General features: G+C 34.8%; 1 protein-coding gene across 1 annotated transcript; it reads left to right on the top strand.

Annotated features, from left to right (window-relative positions):
• Positions 1 to 10,132: 10,132 nt before the first annotated feature.
• On the top strand, positions 10,133 to 12,935 carry LOC131160536 (probable pectate lyase 18). The gene is made up of 4 exons (XM_058116320.1): positions 10,133 to 10,282; positions 10,394 to 11,134; positions 11,805 to 11,943; positions 12,226 to 12,935. Exons 1-4 carry the CDS (start codon positions 10,167 to 10,169, stop codon positions 12,439 to 12,441), a joined length of 1,212 nt encoding a protein of 403 aa, XP_057972303.1. The 5' UTR covers positions 10,133 to 10,166; the 3' UTR covers positions 12,442 to 12,935.
• Positions 12,936 to 18,577: the final 5,642 nt, after the last annotated feature.

Raw genomic sequence — 18,577 nt, 5'->3', positions numbered from 1 at the left:
TTGTAACGACCTCAAATTTTTAATATATAATGTAACAAATTAAATGAAAAAGTCGACCCGAACCCGTGGGTAACGAGGACACCTGTCAATCATAGCGGAAACCTAAGCAACAGTAAAAATAAAATCTCAAACATCCATTCATAAAGCATAATACCAGAGTTATCTACATTCCCAAAATACTGTTTTTATTTACACTCTTTCAAAAAAATCAAAATAACACTAGGATCATACAACAAAAATCTCCTGATCCTAGTTCAATGCTTACCCTTCTAATAGGGAAGCTAAACCCACTCAACAGCGGCCTTGACCCGCCGATCCCTCTGGATTTCCTGAAAATCATTTAATGTTCGGGGGTGAGACACTTCTCAGTAAGGGAAAATAAACTAAATACAACTGTATGTCAACATGAATATTTAAGGCACTTATACATATACAATTCATTTCATAACTTTATAAATATTCATCATATCATACTGGATAATCATATACTTTCATATTTGTTAATAAATCATAACATACATAAAATATCTATTATAACTGTAATACTGAAAATATAAGCAGGATAAAAAGCTAGCTGGTGTTATATATTACCCCCTATGACTGGTTGTGCATCCAGAATGCGAGACCCGACAATAGCTGGCCGACCACTGCCGAGTCAAATATGTCTGTAAGTACGATGGGCCCACCACACCCTGGTCCGAACTGTCAGGTGGACGTCCACACTCTACTGAAAGCCACATCGATTATCCATCTCCCACCCCCTCGTGGGGTGGTTAGCACTAATCTGATCATAAACATCTTATCTATAAGCTACGATACCGAGCCTCTGAACTGAACTAAACAAACATCCGGGTTCTGATAACATATAATATATGATCATATATAACATCATTACAGCCTCGTGCCGAACATATCGTAATTACGGCCTCGCGCCGAACATAACATAATTATGGCCTCGTGCCGAACATATCATAATTACGTCCTTGTGCCAAACATAACATAACTACGGCCTCGTGCCGATCATAACATAATTACACGACCTCGCGCCGGAATCATTTCAGGTATATACATTTTGAAAATAAATCAATTATCATGTATTCGGCAAAATCATCATAACATAACATATCTTTTCATAATATCTGAAAACATACTTTGCTCATAAAATCTTTCATGTCATAATACGTTTCACGTCAAATAATACTCATGCCACACATGCACTGTATAAAATCATACTTCTTATTCTAAAATCGTAATTCTCTGGCATCTCATACATACATATATATTTCAACATAATAGCAGTATTTCCCAAACGTACATTTCATCCGTAATATCCAAATATAACATATGCTTTTCTAAAAATAAATTTACTCATAATTAATAATAATTTGCATGGAAAGTAACTGCTTTAGTTTATTCCCTTACCTAGCTACATACTCGACAATCTCCCTCTTCATACCACTCCACCAGTAAAACTTTCGCAAATCCCTGTACATTTTTGTACTGCCGGGATGAACCATATACAAGGATTTGTGAGCCTTATCTAAAATAGTCCTCCTAATGTCAACATCAGCAGGAACACACAGCCTAAAACGGAACCGCAAAGCTCTGTCATCTGAAATGCAGAATTCCTCTCCCTGACCACTCTGCACTCTGTCCATAACCTCTACCAATTCTGGATCTTCTTTCTAGGCAGCTTTAATTTTTTCCTGCAAAGTAGGTTGTACCACTAGGCTGGCGATACTTATTGGAGTATCACTCTTCATCAACTCAATGCCAAGTCTCTCTAGATCCATTATGATCGGACGCTGGATCCCCATAGCCGCCAACACTGAGCTCGCGGTCTTCATGCTCAACACATCAGCTACCACATTTGCTTTCCCGGGGTGGTAACTGATGGTACAATCGAAATCTTTAATCAACTCTAACCACCTTCTCTGCCTCATATTCAATTCCTTCTAGGTGAAGAAATACTTTAAGCTCTTGTGGTCGGAGAAAATCTCGCACTGCTCGCCGTACAAGTAATGCCTCCAAATTTTCAATGCGTGTACCACTGTAGCCAATTCAAGATCATGGGTAGGGTAGTTCTTTTCGTACTCTTTCAATAGTCTAGACGCATACGCCACTACCCTGCCATGTTGTATCAACACACAACCAAGTCCCTTTAAGGATGCATCACTGTAGATGGTATAACCCTCACCCCAAACGGGATGATCAGTACTGGTGCTGTGATTAGCCTCTGCTTGAGCTCCTGAAAGCTCTGCTCACAACTATCGTCCCACTCAAATCTGGCATTCTTCTTTGTCAGTCATGTCAAAGGTCCTGACAAAGTTGAGAACCCCTCGACAAAACGATGATAATAACCAGCTAACCCCAAGAAACTCCTAATCTCTTGGACGTTCCTCAGTCTAGCCCAGTTCACCACCACTTCAATCTTGTTGGGATCTACAGAAATTTTGTCTCTTGAGATAACATGCCCCAAAAACACAACTTTCTCGAGCTAGAAGTCATATTTGCTGAACTTGACATACAACTTCTTCTCTCTAAGCATCTGCAAAACCTACCTCCAATGTATCTCGTGCTCCTCAAAGCTCCTCGAATAGACCAGTACATCGTCAATGAAAATAACAACAAACTGATCTAGGTATTGGTGGAAGACTCTATTCATCAAGTCCATAAATATCGCAGGAGCATTCGTCAAACCAAATGGTATAACCAGAAACTCATAATGCCCATACCTGGTCCTAAAAGCTGTCTTCGATACATCCTCCGTTCTCACCTTTTCCTAATGGTAGCCTGACCTGAGATCGATCTTGGAATACACTTATGTACCCTGGAGCTGATCGAATAAGTCATCTATACGAAGTAGAGGATACTTGTTCTTGATAGTCACTTTATTAATCTCCCTATAGTCTATACACATCCTCGTAGACCCGTCCTTCTTCTTTACAAATAAAACTAGAGCTCCCCACGGAGATACACTAGGTTGTATGAAACCCTTATCAAGTAAATCCTGCAACTGATCTTTCAATTCTGCCAACTCTGCTGGCGCCATTCGATACAGTGCTTTAAAAATCGGCGTTGTACCTGGAAGTAGATCTATAGGGAAATCTACATCACGATCAGGCGACAAACCTGGTAATTCATTTAGGAACACATCTGTAAATTCTTTTACCACAGGCGTATTAATAAGCTTCAATTAATTTTCTGACATTTCTTTCACAAAAGCCACAAATCCCAGACAGCCATTCTGGAGCAGTCTCCTCGCCTGAACAGATAAGACCATCTGAGGTAAGGATTGCACTCGTGACCCTGTAGATCTAAATTCTAATTTCCCTAGAAGTCTGAATATCACTTCCCTTGCACGACAGTCAATAATAGCAAAATTAGATGCTAGCCAATTCATGCCGAAAATAATATCAAACTCTTGCATATCTAGCACCACCAAATCAGCAGATAAAATCCTCCCCTGAACATCAACTAGACAACCACAGAGCACCCTACTACATTTCACTGCTGACCCGACCGGTGTCGCCACTAACAGCTCAACATTTAATGATTGCTTTTTCGCCCCATATAATTTAACACACCCCAAGGACACAAACGAGTGTCTGGCACCAGAATCAAAAAGTGCAATAACTTTAAATAAAAACATACTAACAGTACCTGTCACCACGTCACCGGCCGCCTCAGCATCCCCCGGCATCAAAGCGAAAACCCTAGCAGGGGCCATATACCTCTGCTGGCCTCCACGTGGCGCCTGGTAACCTCCTCGTGCAGGTCTAGGAGCAGGAGCAGCTCTAATATGTGTCAGACACTCCCTCATCATATGTCCTGGCTCCTCGCACCTGTAGTAGACACCTCGTCCGGCACGACACTCCCCCAGGTGCCTCTTCCCATAAGATGGACAAGCTAGAAATGGATGCACAGCCTGGAAACCGCGATTCCCGGTCTCCTGTCTCTAGTCTCTATAATAGCCACATCTCTTCCACGAAATACGTCCAACCCCCTACTGGGAACCAGAAGGTATGGACCTCTTCTTCTGCCTCTGCTCCTCAGCCTCCAATCGCTCACCTATCTCTGCTATAGTGGCTCTATCCACTAGCTCAGCAAAATCCCGCAACATCAAAATCGATACCTGCTTATAAGTTTCTCTCTTCAGGCCTCTCTCAAACTGTCGTACCTTATTCGCTTCCTTTGGAATGATGTATGGGGTGAAGCGAGATAGCTCGATGAACCTTGCCGTGTACTTTTGTACTGATAGCTGTTCCTACTTCAGATTCAGGAACTCCTTAATCTTAGCCTCCCTGGAAGCGACTAGAAAATACCTGTTGAAGAATATTTCTTTAAACCGCTCCCACGTCATCTCCAACGGTATAGTCCTCTGCTACTTTAAAAGTCTCACTGCTGACCACCATCTCTCGGCCTCCCCAGTCAGTCCACAAGTGGCAAAGAGCACCTTCTGCTCTTCTGAATACTACAACACTGCAAATATTTTCTCTATCTTCTGCACCCAGTTTTCAGCAACAACAGGATCTGTCCCTACTGAGAAAATCGGAGGACTCATCTTAATAAACTTCTCAATCGAACTACTGTGGCCTGCCGATGGACCACCTTGTTCCTTCAAACTCCTGGCAATCTCTGCTATAACTTGTTGTGCCACGCTGCGTAAGACTGCATCTAAATCACTACCCGCAAAGCCTGAGGGTCCAGCACCCTCACTCCCACTAGCGTGGGCACTATTGCCACCAAGGTCCATCCTGAAAAGCAAGTAACTTAACTCAAAACCCACTTCTCTATACATATCATCCAACTCATATGGTATATTCTCCTATTTAATTCATCTCTCCTAATCTTAATTCAAGGTTCAATCCTGCACCCTAGATACCCAACCCGACGATAGTTTACAATGACTTTCCTGAAATCGTCACCCTAGGAAAATCACACAAACCACCATGGAAGTCCTGCATCTAGAGTACAAAATCAGACCTCAAATCCCCTAATCCTATACTCTGGTATTATTATTACTGCACTCTAGAGTCTACAGAACCTAGTATCTTAGGCTCTGATACCAAACTGTAATAACCTCAAATTCTCAATATATAATGTAACAAATTAAATAAAAAAGTCGACCCAAACCCGTGGGTAACGGGGACACCTGTCAATCACAGAGAAAATCTAAGCAGCAATAAAAATAAAATCTCAAACATCCATCCATAAAGCATAATACCAGAGTTATCTACATTCCCAAAATACTGTATTTATTTACATTCTTTCAAAAAAATCAAAATAACACTAGGATCATACAACAAAAATATCCTGATCCTAGTTCAACGCTTACCCTTCTAGTAGGGAAGCTAAACCCACTCAACGGCGGCCTTGACTCGCCGATCCCTCTAGATTTCCTGAAAATCATTTAATGTTCGGGGGTGAGACACTTCTCAGTAAGGGAAAATAAATTAAATACAACTGTATGGCAATATGAATATTTAAGGCACTTATACATATACAGTACATTTCATAACTCTATAAATATTCATCATATCATACTGGATAATCATATACTTTCATATTTGTTAATAAATCATAACATACATAAAACATTTGTTATAACTGTAATACTGAAAATATATCCAGGATGAATAGCTAGCTAGTGTCATGTATTACCCCCCATGACGGGTTGTGCAGCCAGAAGGCAAGACCCGACATTGGCTGGCCGACTACTGCCAAGTCAAATATGTCTGTAAGTACGATGGGCCTGTCACACCCTGATCCGAACTGCCAAGTGGACGTCCACACTCTACTGAAAGCCACATCGACTATCCATCTCCCACCCCTTCGTGGGGTGGTTAGCACTAATCTGATCATAAACATCTTATCTATAAGTTACGGTACCGAGCCCCTGAACTGAACTAAACAAACATCCGGATTCTGATAACATATAATATATGATCATATATAACATCATTACGGCCTTGTGCCGAACATATCATAATTACGGCCTCGTGCCAAACATACCATAATGACAGCCTCATGCCAAACATATCATAATTACGGTCTCGTGCCGAACATAACATAACTACGGCCTCGTTCCGAGCATAAATTCATTGAAAGTTTAGCCAAAAAAATTTCCCATTGATTTAATCCATAAATTCATTTGTGAGGGAAATTTTGTGAGCTAGTGAGTCTTTGCACTATTATTGCAAGACTCATTAAGCTTGTCTTGTGATTGTGAAGCAAAATCTTTTTGACAAGCTTGGTTTGCTATTGTCTCTTGTGCTTATAATTTTGAGAAAATTATTTTGAGATATTTAGATTACAATCTTTGAAAGTCTTTGAATCCCTACTTGAGATTGATATATATTTATAAATTGTTTCAAAGATAGATTGATAATACACTCTTGCATTTGATTGCTTGGTAACATTACCTTGAGTGTTATTACACATTTTTGCACTGAGCTTATAGTTCTTATATGTGTGAAGTACATTGGATATACTAGTACATATCTGCTTGTATTAGAAGCATTTGTTTGTACGTAAATTTATATATTTTTTGTATTCCCAACGTATGGTCAGAAGAGGGAAACATGCCCTATGAAAAGTCTCGGACTTGCTCAGAACTGGTTAGGAGAGCACCAGACTGGTTCTGATCCGGTTAAGAGAACTAGGTGCACTATCCTGTAAGGTGTTGTATTAGGTGTCGTTCCACCCGTTAAGTGAGTCATAGTGAAATCTTCCTATTTGTTAGCTTGAGACGGGACGTAGGCAGTATTAGCCGAACCGCGATAACATATCTAGTGTTAGTTTTATTTTCTACAATTTACTTTCTATGCATGTATGTTAATATTTATTGCATTGAATGTTTGACATACTAAGATTACTTTAATTGCTTACATATCCGCTCAGTAGTTTATCTGTTGAATTGGTTTGTGCTTTAGACAGATCTTAGGTTGCGTAATACTGCTGTCATCTAGTTTAACTTAGAAAAATTTTTAAATACCCAATTCACCCCCTCTTGGGAATACACCAATTCTAACAAATATAGATAATAATTCATTGAAAGATTATTTGTTGAAATTGAATTAAATAATTAAATCTCGGGTTAGAATAAGAGTCAGCATTAGTGGATAGCAAAACTAATAATGTATTTATTATAATGGCCTCAACAATTTAAAATATGTATTTGTTAAACTGTTTTCTAACTCGATATTTATTAGTTGATAGTATGATAAATACATAGTTTTTAATTTAAAAATTATTTAGTCAAGATCAAACTCAACACTAGTTAATTATACATATAAAAGTAAAACAAGAGACTCTTTTTAACTTCCTAAACTCTAATGCTATTTTTTTATAATTTTAAAATTATTCTAAAAAATTTCTCACCAAATATTCAAAGCTTTCTATAAAATTTAATTTATAAAATTTAAATTAATATAATAGTCCTTATCTTATGTTTGGAAAGACATTAAATTTGAATAAAAGATAATATAAAATTGCATTGAATTGTCAAAAACCACTTAAATTCAAAGTCAAACTCCAAAAAATCATTCTCCCAAATACACCATTAATATTATTAATAATAACACTAAATCACAAGTTAAACATTAGTTTATTTTCTCAAAGTAAACAACATGTAATTTCCTTTAATATATTTGTTAATTATTTAGAGATAAAATCTTTTAAATTATAAAAAAAAAAAATAAGATACCTTTATTAATTATAAAATTAATTAACAAAATAGTCAAGAGTAGACTGTTCAATTGACACAACTGTCTAAATTTAGTAATAAAATTATTTTGTATTAAAATATGAATATTATTAATTTAAATTTAATATTGATTAATAAATTAAAATAATTTTTTTATACAAAAAATTAATAATATGCCATAAATTACAAAAATCTTTTCTAGTATATATTAAAAAGCCAACTCGTACATTATGACGTAAGTGTGGTGTATGGAACTTAGCGCTTTGCCTCCATTAATTGCTTACTTTTTTGGTGGTGTATTTAATATGGGAGTCAAGACAAATGCCAGAAGTCACGCGTGATTCTATGAAATCATTTTTTTTTTTTTTAGTGACAGCCAAATTTAAAATAGGAAAATAGGGGTGAGGGCTAATGCGTAACTTTTGCTATATAACAATTTAAAATTTAAAAAAAATTAGTTTAACACTTACAAATTTAAAATTTAGATTTTAAATTGACAAAAAAATTAATATAAATTTACATTGAATTTTAGTAAATTTATAAAAATTTAATTTAAAATTCAAAATTTTATACTTACAAACAAAATCTAATCCTACATCTTGGAGCATAAATTTCGAATGTTAAATTTGAACAATTTTAATATAATTTTATCTTACATCTTATTGAAATATAATAAAAATTCAAATCTAAGCGCTATAGGATAAAAGAATTTATGACTTATTTAGTTGAGCGGAATAACTATTCATTAGAATTAGATAGAATAAATTTTAAATTATGATAATTAAGGTAATAGTTATTTCTCATGACTATTCTACTAAAATTAATTTATTTTTGAAAAGAGAGATTATACAAATTAAAATTGAATTTTTTATCTTTCTATTGATACTTGAGTAATTCATATATGAAAGTGGTCAATAATTTAAATATGAAAGTGGACTTTAATTTAATGTGCAATAAAATGGAATGAATTGAGAGTAAAATAAAATAAAAAATTGTATATCTTGAGAAAACATTAATTAATCATTTTAATTAAATTAATTCTAGACCCGTGTGAAGTTAAGTGTGGGTTGTTCTATTGAAAATATAATTCTATCCACACTCTTATAAGTACACTTGCAACTTAGAAAGCATTAAAAAAAAATGAAATAAAAAATAAGAGAGAATTTATTTTTCTGTGTTTGCTTGCATATGGAGAAAAGAAAACAAATTAAAAATAAAAATATGCCAAAGTGAATAATTAATGATTAATTTTTTATATTGTTTTATCACATTGGAATTTGGAACAAATTTTTATAATAGAAAATACAATAAAAATAAATTCTCTTTTAATTTTTTCTTTGTTTTACTCGATCTTATAAGAAAATAAGTAAAACATACTTAAAAAAAAAATTGCTTCTTTTGACTTTTTTGGTAAACAAAAAATATTTAAAACAATTAATTTTTGTGTTAAATGCAAATGCATGTACATTTTAATTACTTGGTTTGAACTACTTAATTAAATTTTATATATATATATATATATATATATATATATAAAACTTAATTAAGTAGTTTTTTCGATCCATGGCAAAATCATATTAGATCCAGTGTATACAATCGGTGCATCTAATATTTTTTATTTCTCATATTTCCTGAGATTTGACAAAAAAGACATAGACTTTTTCTGAAGTTTTAAAATTTTCATTGATCTCATATGATATTTCAAAAATATCATAGACTTTCGACAAAAAAACACAAACCTCCCCGCAAAAAAAAAAATATTTTTTTTTTTTTACAAAATATAAGGGAAGATTTTTGTCTTTTTCAAATAGACCTAAGGAGAGATCTCTAAAATCCTTAAAACTTAACTGAAGGTCCTTAAAATTTTTAAAGTCTTAGGAGAGATTTAAAAAAAAAAATTTAAACCCTCAGAGAAGGTCCTTGAAAAATTTAAAATCTCAAAAAAAATTAGTATCTTTTTGCTTAACCTTAAATAGATGAATATCTTTTGCACAAATATTTATTATTTACATATTTCTTTCCTTCAGAAAAATGTTAAGGTGATGGGTGATTAATAGGCAGGTGCATGTTTAATTATGGTACGCATTTATGATTATAGTCAAAGAGTATGAGCCATGAAATTAAATTTGTCTATTACCCCACTTAAGCCAAAAATCAAAATTCTATTTCACCCCCCACAATAAAACCCAATAATAATTAATAATCAACAAAGAAAGAAAGGCAATGGAAATGGAAATGGAAATGGAAACGGAGTGTCCAATTTGTGGACTCGCTTAACTGCCAAAACGACCACATGGGCGTCCCGTAAAACATGAAATCGCAAGCTTAAATTTTCAAATGGGTCCCACATTTCTAGTTTAATCACGCCACGAACCCCGGCCATTCCCCCCCCTTTAAATTCACCCCCTCCTCCTTCCTCCCCACCTCACTCTTCCCTCCCTCTTCACTGCAAGCTCCAATGGCGCTCCTCTCCTCCCTCTCTCTCCTCATCTCCGTCTTCTCTCTCCTCTTCCTCTCCCCTGCTTCCTCCTCCCAGGTCCCAAACCCTGACTCTGTCGCCCAAGACCTCGAGAGGTACGTACGACCGCCGTCGGCCGGCCACATTACGCATTTCCCCGGTCGGACGAGCTCTCTGCTACTCCAGCAGTTCAATATTTGTTCTAAAGTCATTTTTTTGTTTTGCAGGAGCATTAATGCATCGAGGAGGAATCTGGGGTACCTGTCGTGCTCGACGGGGAACCCCATTGACGACTGCTGGCGGTGCGACCCTAACTGGGAGACGAACAGGCAGCGCCTGGCGGACTGCGCCGTGGGGTTCGGGAGGAACGCCGTGGGCGGCCGGAACGGCAGGATATACGTGGTGACGGACCCAAGCGACAACGACGCGGTGAACCCCCGGCCGGGGACGCTCCGGCACGCCGTGATCCAGGACGAGCCGCTGTGGATCATCTTCAAGCGCGACATGACGATCCAGCTGAGGGAGGAGCTGATCATGAACTCGTTCAAAACGATCGACGGTCGAGGAGTGAGCGTACACATCGCGGGTGGGGCCTGTATAACGGTTCAGTACGTGACGAATATAATAATACATGGGGTGAACATTCACGACTGCAAGCAGGGGGGGAACGCTATGGTGCGGAGCAGCCCACGGCACTACGGGTGGAGGACGATATCGGACGGCGATGGGATATCGTTGTTCGGGGCGAGCCACGTGTGGGTAGATCACTGCTCGCTGTCGAACTGCCACGACGGGCTGATCGACGCGGTGGAGGGGTCCACGGCCATCACGATATCGAACAATTACATGACGCACCATGATAAAGTCATGCTGCTGGGCCACAGCGACACCTACACCCAGGACAAGAACATGCAGGTCACCATTGCCTTTAATCACTTTGGAGAAGGCCTCGTCCAAAGAATGCCAAGGTAAAAACTTTTTTTTTTTTATCCCTTAAAAAAATAATGATAAACCCAAAAAAAGAAAAAACATAAATACTATTTCAACGCCATTTCGGGCGATATCCCAATTGAGTATCAACTCATGTAGATGCGAGGCTCGTCTCCGTGTCTGATTAAACTAAAATGTGATTCGGGATATGATTATTACCTGAAAAATGTATATACGTTATCTCTTTCGATAAAAAATGGTCGATTCTAGATTTAAAACTTAAGTTTTGACTTTTAAATTCGAAATCCATGCAAATCTTAAACTTTTAAGCCTATTTGGGGCATCCTCTCATTTGGCGCCACTTGGAAATATTTTAAGATATAAATGATTGTAAGGTATAAAGTTAGGTGCATGTAAGAGCTTTTAATTTAGACTCAAATTAGAAAAAAGTATCAACGAGAATAGAATTTCCTAAAATGATTATAGCGTCAAAATGAAATTTTAACTTGGAGAATATGATTTTATGGGTCAAATTATTAAAGATTAATCAAAATGAGCAATGAATTGCAAAGTCATTCTCAATTGAAAGCTATCTCAAAAGAGTACTTCATCAATTATTTAGGTGGGTGGGGCATGAAATGTATATATATATATATATATATAATTTAAAATTACTTAATTTAATTATGTTACATATATGGAATACAGGTGTAGGCATGGATACTTCCATGTGGTGAACAATGACTACACCCATTGGGAAATGTATGCCATTGGAGGAAGTGCTGCCCCTACCATCAACAGCCAAGGCAATCGGTTCCTTGCACCAGATGACAGATTCAAAAAAGAGGTAATACAATTATCCATTTCATCACTTGTTAATCCATTCATACCCATTTTGTTATTATATCGAATCGCATTCAAACTCACGTAATTTCAAATTTACGATATCCCATTACAGAAAAGTCAATGACCCATTTCATAACTTATCAAATTGTCCATACCCATTTTGTTAATATTACTATAAATTTTATCTAAATTCTCATCATTTCAATTACCCATTTCGATAATTTTAAATAATTTAGTGCGTTGGATCGACCATTAAATGAGTTAAGACTATAAATACATGTAGGTGACAAAGTATGAGGATGCGCCCGAGACCGAGTGGAAGAACTGGAATTGGAGGTCCGTTGGGGACCTAATGTTGAACGGGGCATTTTTCACATCAGCTGGATCTTCGAACAACTACGAGAGGGCTTCGAGCTTGAGTGCGAAACCATCGTCTCTCGTGGGTGCGATAACCGCCACCGCCGGAACTCTCAGCTGCAGGCGGGGGTCTCGCTGCTAGCGAGCTAGCCAGCTCGTGATCGTGATCGATCTAATTAACAGATATATATGAGTTTGGGGTTTTAATTAAAACATATAATTTATTTACTATATATATATATATATATATATATATATATATATATATATATGTATATGAGTTAAAAGTGATCAAAGGGAAGAAAAATACAAAGAAGGAAAGGGGAAGGAAGAGTAGAAAAAGCAACAGTGAAAGTGGGTATCTCGTTGAGGGTTTACTTTACTGGGTGTTCTCTTTTTCTTCTCCCTCCAATTTTTTTCCTTTAGCACTTTTTACTTTGTTTTGTTTTGTTTTGTTTTGTTTTGGTTTTGGGTTTTTTTTTTTTTTGACTTGATTCTCATGATTACAACCTCGGCCTGTTGATCTCCGAGAACGATTTCCCTTTGGGTTGGAGAAAGCAGCAAGTGCAGATGTGTTGTTGATATATAATCCTCAATATATATATTTATCTCCTTATTTACATTTTAAAGTTCTTATTTGACTCTCTCTCTCTCTCTCTCTCTCTCTGTTTGAATGGGAACAGTAGTGAAAAGACAAAGGAGGAAAATGAAGTGAAGACAGGTGAAAATGTTAACAGAGGAATTGAATGGAAAGTGACAATTAAGGAGGGGAGTTGAACAACTACCGCTAGTGAGGAAAAGTAGTGATGGTCAAAAATCAGGTGGTGAGGAAAGAATAAGATAAAGAGTTAAAAGAAAAAAAAGGAAAAGAGGGATGGGGAATCTGATGCTAAGCTTATTCACACACACACACACACACATATATATATATATATATATATATATATATATATATGTGTACGCGTAAAGCCAAATAGTATGTCCAAAATTCCGGTGTAAATAATCCTAACCCTACTTGGACCACTTTCACACTTCACAATCTTCAACTCTTTTGATATTAACATATATAATAGAATTTATATAGTACCGGCATCCTTGATAACAACTATTCAGATATTAATATGTATCTTATATCAATAAAAAACATCACAAATATGTATCCACTTATTATCATTATCATTGTTATTATTATTATAAAATTAATTAATCTTGTATTGTATACACACAACGAGCTCTCATGCCGAATGGATGTAAGAGTATTATGCTACTTAGATCAGTTGTGTATAAATATATATATATATGTATGTGTATGTATGTATGTATGTATTGAAATATTGATGGATGGAGAAGGAATGATCCTGGGTCTAGTAGGAAATGAAATGAAATGATGCAGTGTGGGGTCTTAGTTATAAGAAGGAAGGAGAGCTTTTGTTGTTGTGTTGAGTGAATTGAAGAATGGGTTAGGGTAGGCGTGGGACAAAAAGGGAAAGCGCAGTCCACATGCATTCATATAATATATTTAATTCCTTTGAATTCTTCTTTTGATGGATGGAAGCCCCACCGCTCAATTGTCTTCTTCTTCTTCTTCTTCTTCTTCTTCCTCTTCATTAATCATCCATGTGCTTGCAACTTACAAGCACACTCTGTTTTCTTTATATATGCAACATATGTATACGTATGCATTTATCTTCTTGTCAAATTAAATTAATTAAAAGGTGGCTAGGTAGCTAGCTCGCTAGCTAGCTGCAGCATTCATAATTACCAGTAATAAAATCCATATACGCCTCGTGTTTTGGTAAGCCCCCAAGTCAAGAGTCCAAGAGTACTGCAATGCTCTTCTTGCCACTCCATGTATAAATGTCTCCTATGCATGTCACCATATGCGTCCTCACACCATGCATGCATGCATCACAGACGCATTGCATGGCTTGAGGACCGCCCCAGGGTTTGTTGCCATTTACAAAAAAGAAAAAGAAAAAGGGGGAAAACAGGAAAAGGTCATGGTATAGTTAATTGTTTGGTTGGGAGGTAAGAGAAGAACTTATATAAAATTAGTCCTCTTTTAATGAAGAACATTACGGATCTTTTGGTATACTCGTTAAAAATTAGAGAAATAAAAATAAAAAATAAAAAATTTAAATTAAAAATTAAAACTAGAAATCAAAAACTAGTGATCTATTTGGTTAATATATTTATAAACTAAAATGGATTTAAAAATATTAATTTTTGTTTTAAAATCTATTCTAAAATATGATTAAAATAATACACATTAAAAATATTATAATAAAAATAAAAAATTATTATGATTATTTTACTTAATTGTTATACTTTCAAAATACTTTACAATAAAAATTTTATTGGGCATGATAATTGGAAAATAGTAAAAATATTTTTTAATTGGCTTTATTATTATTTTTAAAAATATATGAATATTTTTTACTTCAATTATATTTAAATATATATTGTCATTTTATTTTAACTTTAAAGTGTATAAAATGAATGCATGATTTAATCCAAAAAAAAAAAAAAAAACCCTTTTTGAATATCAAAATTTTTGGTAACAAGTTGTCAAAACAAATGAAAACCGTAAAATCTAATTTTCAGTTTTTCTCAAAAAATAGAAAATTGACAACAGAAACCAAAAAAAAACTGACAACATAAACAAACATGTTTTTGTAAAATGTTTTTTCGCCGTATAAAAATGAAAACAAAAAACAGAAAACAACAATGATACTAAACAAACCCTTAACAATTCATTAGGAAAAGTTTAATTAATTGGATTCTATTCTTAGGTGTAGTACTTTTGAGTAATGAGATAATCATTTTTTTAGATGAGCAGAACTATACATTAAAAGTTCAATTACATGCACTATTTTTAATCCTCAAATGTAATGGTAAATTCTTTTTCAAATGGAGTAGGCACTGTACTCAACTGCCCAAAATTCAACAAGTGTCCAAATACACATTGACATTATTAAATATCAATTGTTGGATTACCACTTTACCTAAAAGTTTAAGCTATTAGGTTGTGGGTCAACAACGTAACGTGCAGCCCGATAGCACGTGGAGAGATAAACAAATGACAAATAATGCCACATAATAAATACGGGTGACAAGATTAGAACTCAAGACCTCCTGGTAACCAGAGCTCTAATACCATGTTAGATTACCACTTCACTTAAAAGTTTAAGCTATTAGGTTGTGGGTCAATAATGTATATCAAGCTTTAACATCAATAAATATCCTATTACAACCAATGATACCTTCATGAGATCTTGAACCCCCATCTCCACAAAGGATAACGAAGAGATGAACTATTAGGCCAAAGGTCAGGCTCCTCTCTAAAATTATATAAACTCAATGAATATACGACTTTTTAAGCTAGGGGTTTATGGTTAGATCTATTTTCTTTATTAATTAATTATCTAAATGAAAAAATAAAGCAACTAATACGATGGAGCGAACATTAAAAGAATTTTTTAATTAAAGTAACCCAATAGAAAAATCTGAATACAAAATCGAAATAAAGACAACAAACATAAAAGCTAATTTAAATATACAAAATTCGATCTCAAAATACACTAAGATATTGATTGAAAGGGCCAAGATATTTACAAAAAAGAGGATTAGAAGGAGAAAGGAAAGCTATTTTCTAAACATGCATGTCTTGAATATGACATATTACTCTATTATATATATATATATATATATATATATATATATATATATATATAAATTGGAAAAGGCTATATTTAGAGTAGTTATAACTTATAAGTTAATAGCTAAGGTAGTAATTGAGATTGTCTCAATTTCACTTTTAAAAAAGTTATTTTTTTACCTCTTGACTTTTTTTGAAAAGTAGGTCTTTCATTTTTGAAAATAAGGCCTTTTCCTTTTACTTTTTCATTGACACTCTTCTTGATTCTTTATTTTTCTTTTCATTTCATAATTATTTTAAATTTTTTTTCCTTTCAAATTTTCAAAATTATGACACAGAGATGGTCGAACTTCCACTATATAACCTAGCTAGACCTTATGTGAACAATAAACCTGAAAAACAAAAAAAACAAAAAAAAAGGCAAAAAGAAAATATTTGTGATACACAACATGTGACGACCTGATTTTTCTACCATTTATTTTTTCCTTTTCAATACGGTAAATTACAATAATCAATCTATATCTCTGATACCACACATCAACATGACCCGACCCAAAGTGGGTTACTGGGGTGACCAGCCCATCTCTTATAATATACCAAACAGCGGAAACAAACATATATACATCTAATCTCAAACACAATATCAGAGTGCTAATATCATCATAATACATAGATAACTCTCCAGAACCAAATTTTAACAAATACTAGGTGTCCCAAATGTTACCATACACACATCAGTTCTTACCATTACTTACTTTAAACAAACAACCAACTAATCCTACCCTGGAGCTCCCTAGGCTTGATTCCTGGTATTTCCTGAAATGTTAAATTTATAGGAGTGAGACACCCTGAGTAAGACAGAATAAATTATTGACAATGTGTGGCAACATGAGTTTGGTATATCAAAATGCATTCTTTAAATCATTATTTCAACTGATCGAGAAAGCATGTAAATATGTACTCATAACCATATATATATATTCAAAAGCATTCATTTCTCCAGAATATGTTCTAACTCAATGAGTATCCACATGTACATAAATCCACATGTAGGTATTTTACAAAATATAATAGATCACATAATTTCAACTCTCAATGCCTACTTACTTTCCATACTGAGCATTCCTCCCCGTCGGCCTCAGTGCAGACTTCACAACATAATTTCCATACTGAGCATACCTCCCCATCGGCATCAATAGGAACATCACAACATACTTTCGGTACTGAGCATACCTCCCCATCGGTCTCAGTAGGAACATTACACATACTTTTCATACTGAGTATACGTCCCCATCAGCATTAGTAAGAACATCACACATCATTTCCATACTGAGCATACCTCCCCATCGACATCAGTAGAAACTACACACATAATTTCCATACTTAGCATACCTCCCCATCGGCATCAGTAGGAACTTATTTTCACACTTCTACATTATTCTCAACCTTTCTAGATACCAGTATAATACACTCATTTATACCATATAATACGATTTATATAATTATACAGTAACGTAATCTCAATTTCACAATTTAGTATAAAAAATTTTATATATATATATATATATATCATCGTATCTGTGTATATCTCATCATCTTTTTATAAATCTCATTTCATCATATCTGTATAAATCATGTTTGTATATATGTCATCTCACCGCCTCTGTATAAAACATGTTTTTATATATCTTATTTCATCATATCAGTATTATTCATGTTTGTATATATCACATATCATTCATCTGTATTAAACATATTTGTATATCTCATATCATCATATCTATATAAAACATATATGTATATTTCATATCGTCATACCTGTATTTTTGGTAAAAACTCATCATTACATATTTTAGCATAAATCTGCTATTTCATGTTTCTCATGCCAACAACTTTTGAATGATAACTCATAATCTAATAATCACAGAGAAATATACGTATCATAATATTCCAAAATCATATACAATATTTTCATTTCCACATACTTTAAGTCAACCAATTTTTTTTTCTTTTTAACTAAAAAAGGACGACACATCCATTTATTTATTAATATACCCTCACTTTTGGCAGAGGAATACCGTGGCTACAGGCTAAGCAAACGGGAGATTATAGAACAACCAACCAAATTAGGACAACAAAACTAAACATAACTAATAAGGAAGATAAAAACATAAACATAACTAGAATCAAATCAAAATACACCAAACAAAACTTTAGAGTTGAACTAATGACGAACGGAAACAAAACCCCACCTATCCATCCGAAGAATACCTTTCAGATAACGTGGTAGAAGGTGTTGTTCTTCGTAGATTACATTATTTCTCATTTCTCCTTTTTTAGCAAGAAAACCAGCCGCACTATTGTCTTCCTTATATTGATGCATCACCATGACGTTCACTCCTTCTAGTTCCACTACGAGCTCCTCCCAAAAATCTCAAAGATACCACAAAGTGCATCTACCTTTCCGAAACCACTCAACTACAATTTGCGAGTCACTCTCAATAATCACATTAAAATAATGCAAACGTTTCCCTTACCTGCTTGCTAAGAGGATGCCTACTAAGATCTTTAAACCAACGCCCACAACATATCGGAGTTCAAAACCCTGAAATCATATTTT

This window comes from Malania oleifera, chromosome 7 (genome assembly GCF_029873635.1).
Source record: "Malania oleifera isolate guangnan ecotype guangnan chromosome 7, ASM2987363v1, whole genome shotgun sequence".
In the NCBI taxonomy this organism is placed as follows: domain Eukaryota; kingdom Viridiplantae; phylum Streptophyta; class Magnoliopsida; order Santalales; family Ximeniaceae; genus Malania; species Malania oleifera.
The sequence above is the reverse complement of the archived record's forward strand: the minus strand, read 5'-3'. Positions and strand labels throughout refer to the sequence as shown.

Bases quoted from the DNA above. Each gene is read 5' to 3' on its own strand.
- LOC131160536 (XM_058116320.1), top strand. From the start codon at position 10,167: ATGGCGCTCCTCTCCTCCCTCTCTCTCCTCATCTCCGTCTTCTCTCTC. The intron at 10,283-10,393 runs GTACGTACGACC...TTTGTTTTGCAG, and splicing joins GTCGCCCAAGACCTCGAGAG to GAGCATTAATGCATCGAGGA. The intron at 11,135-11,804 runs GTAAAAACTTTT...TATGGAATACAG, and splicing joins CTCGTCCAAAGAATGCCAAG to GTGTAGGCATGGATACTTCC.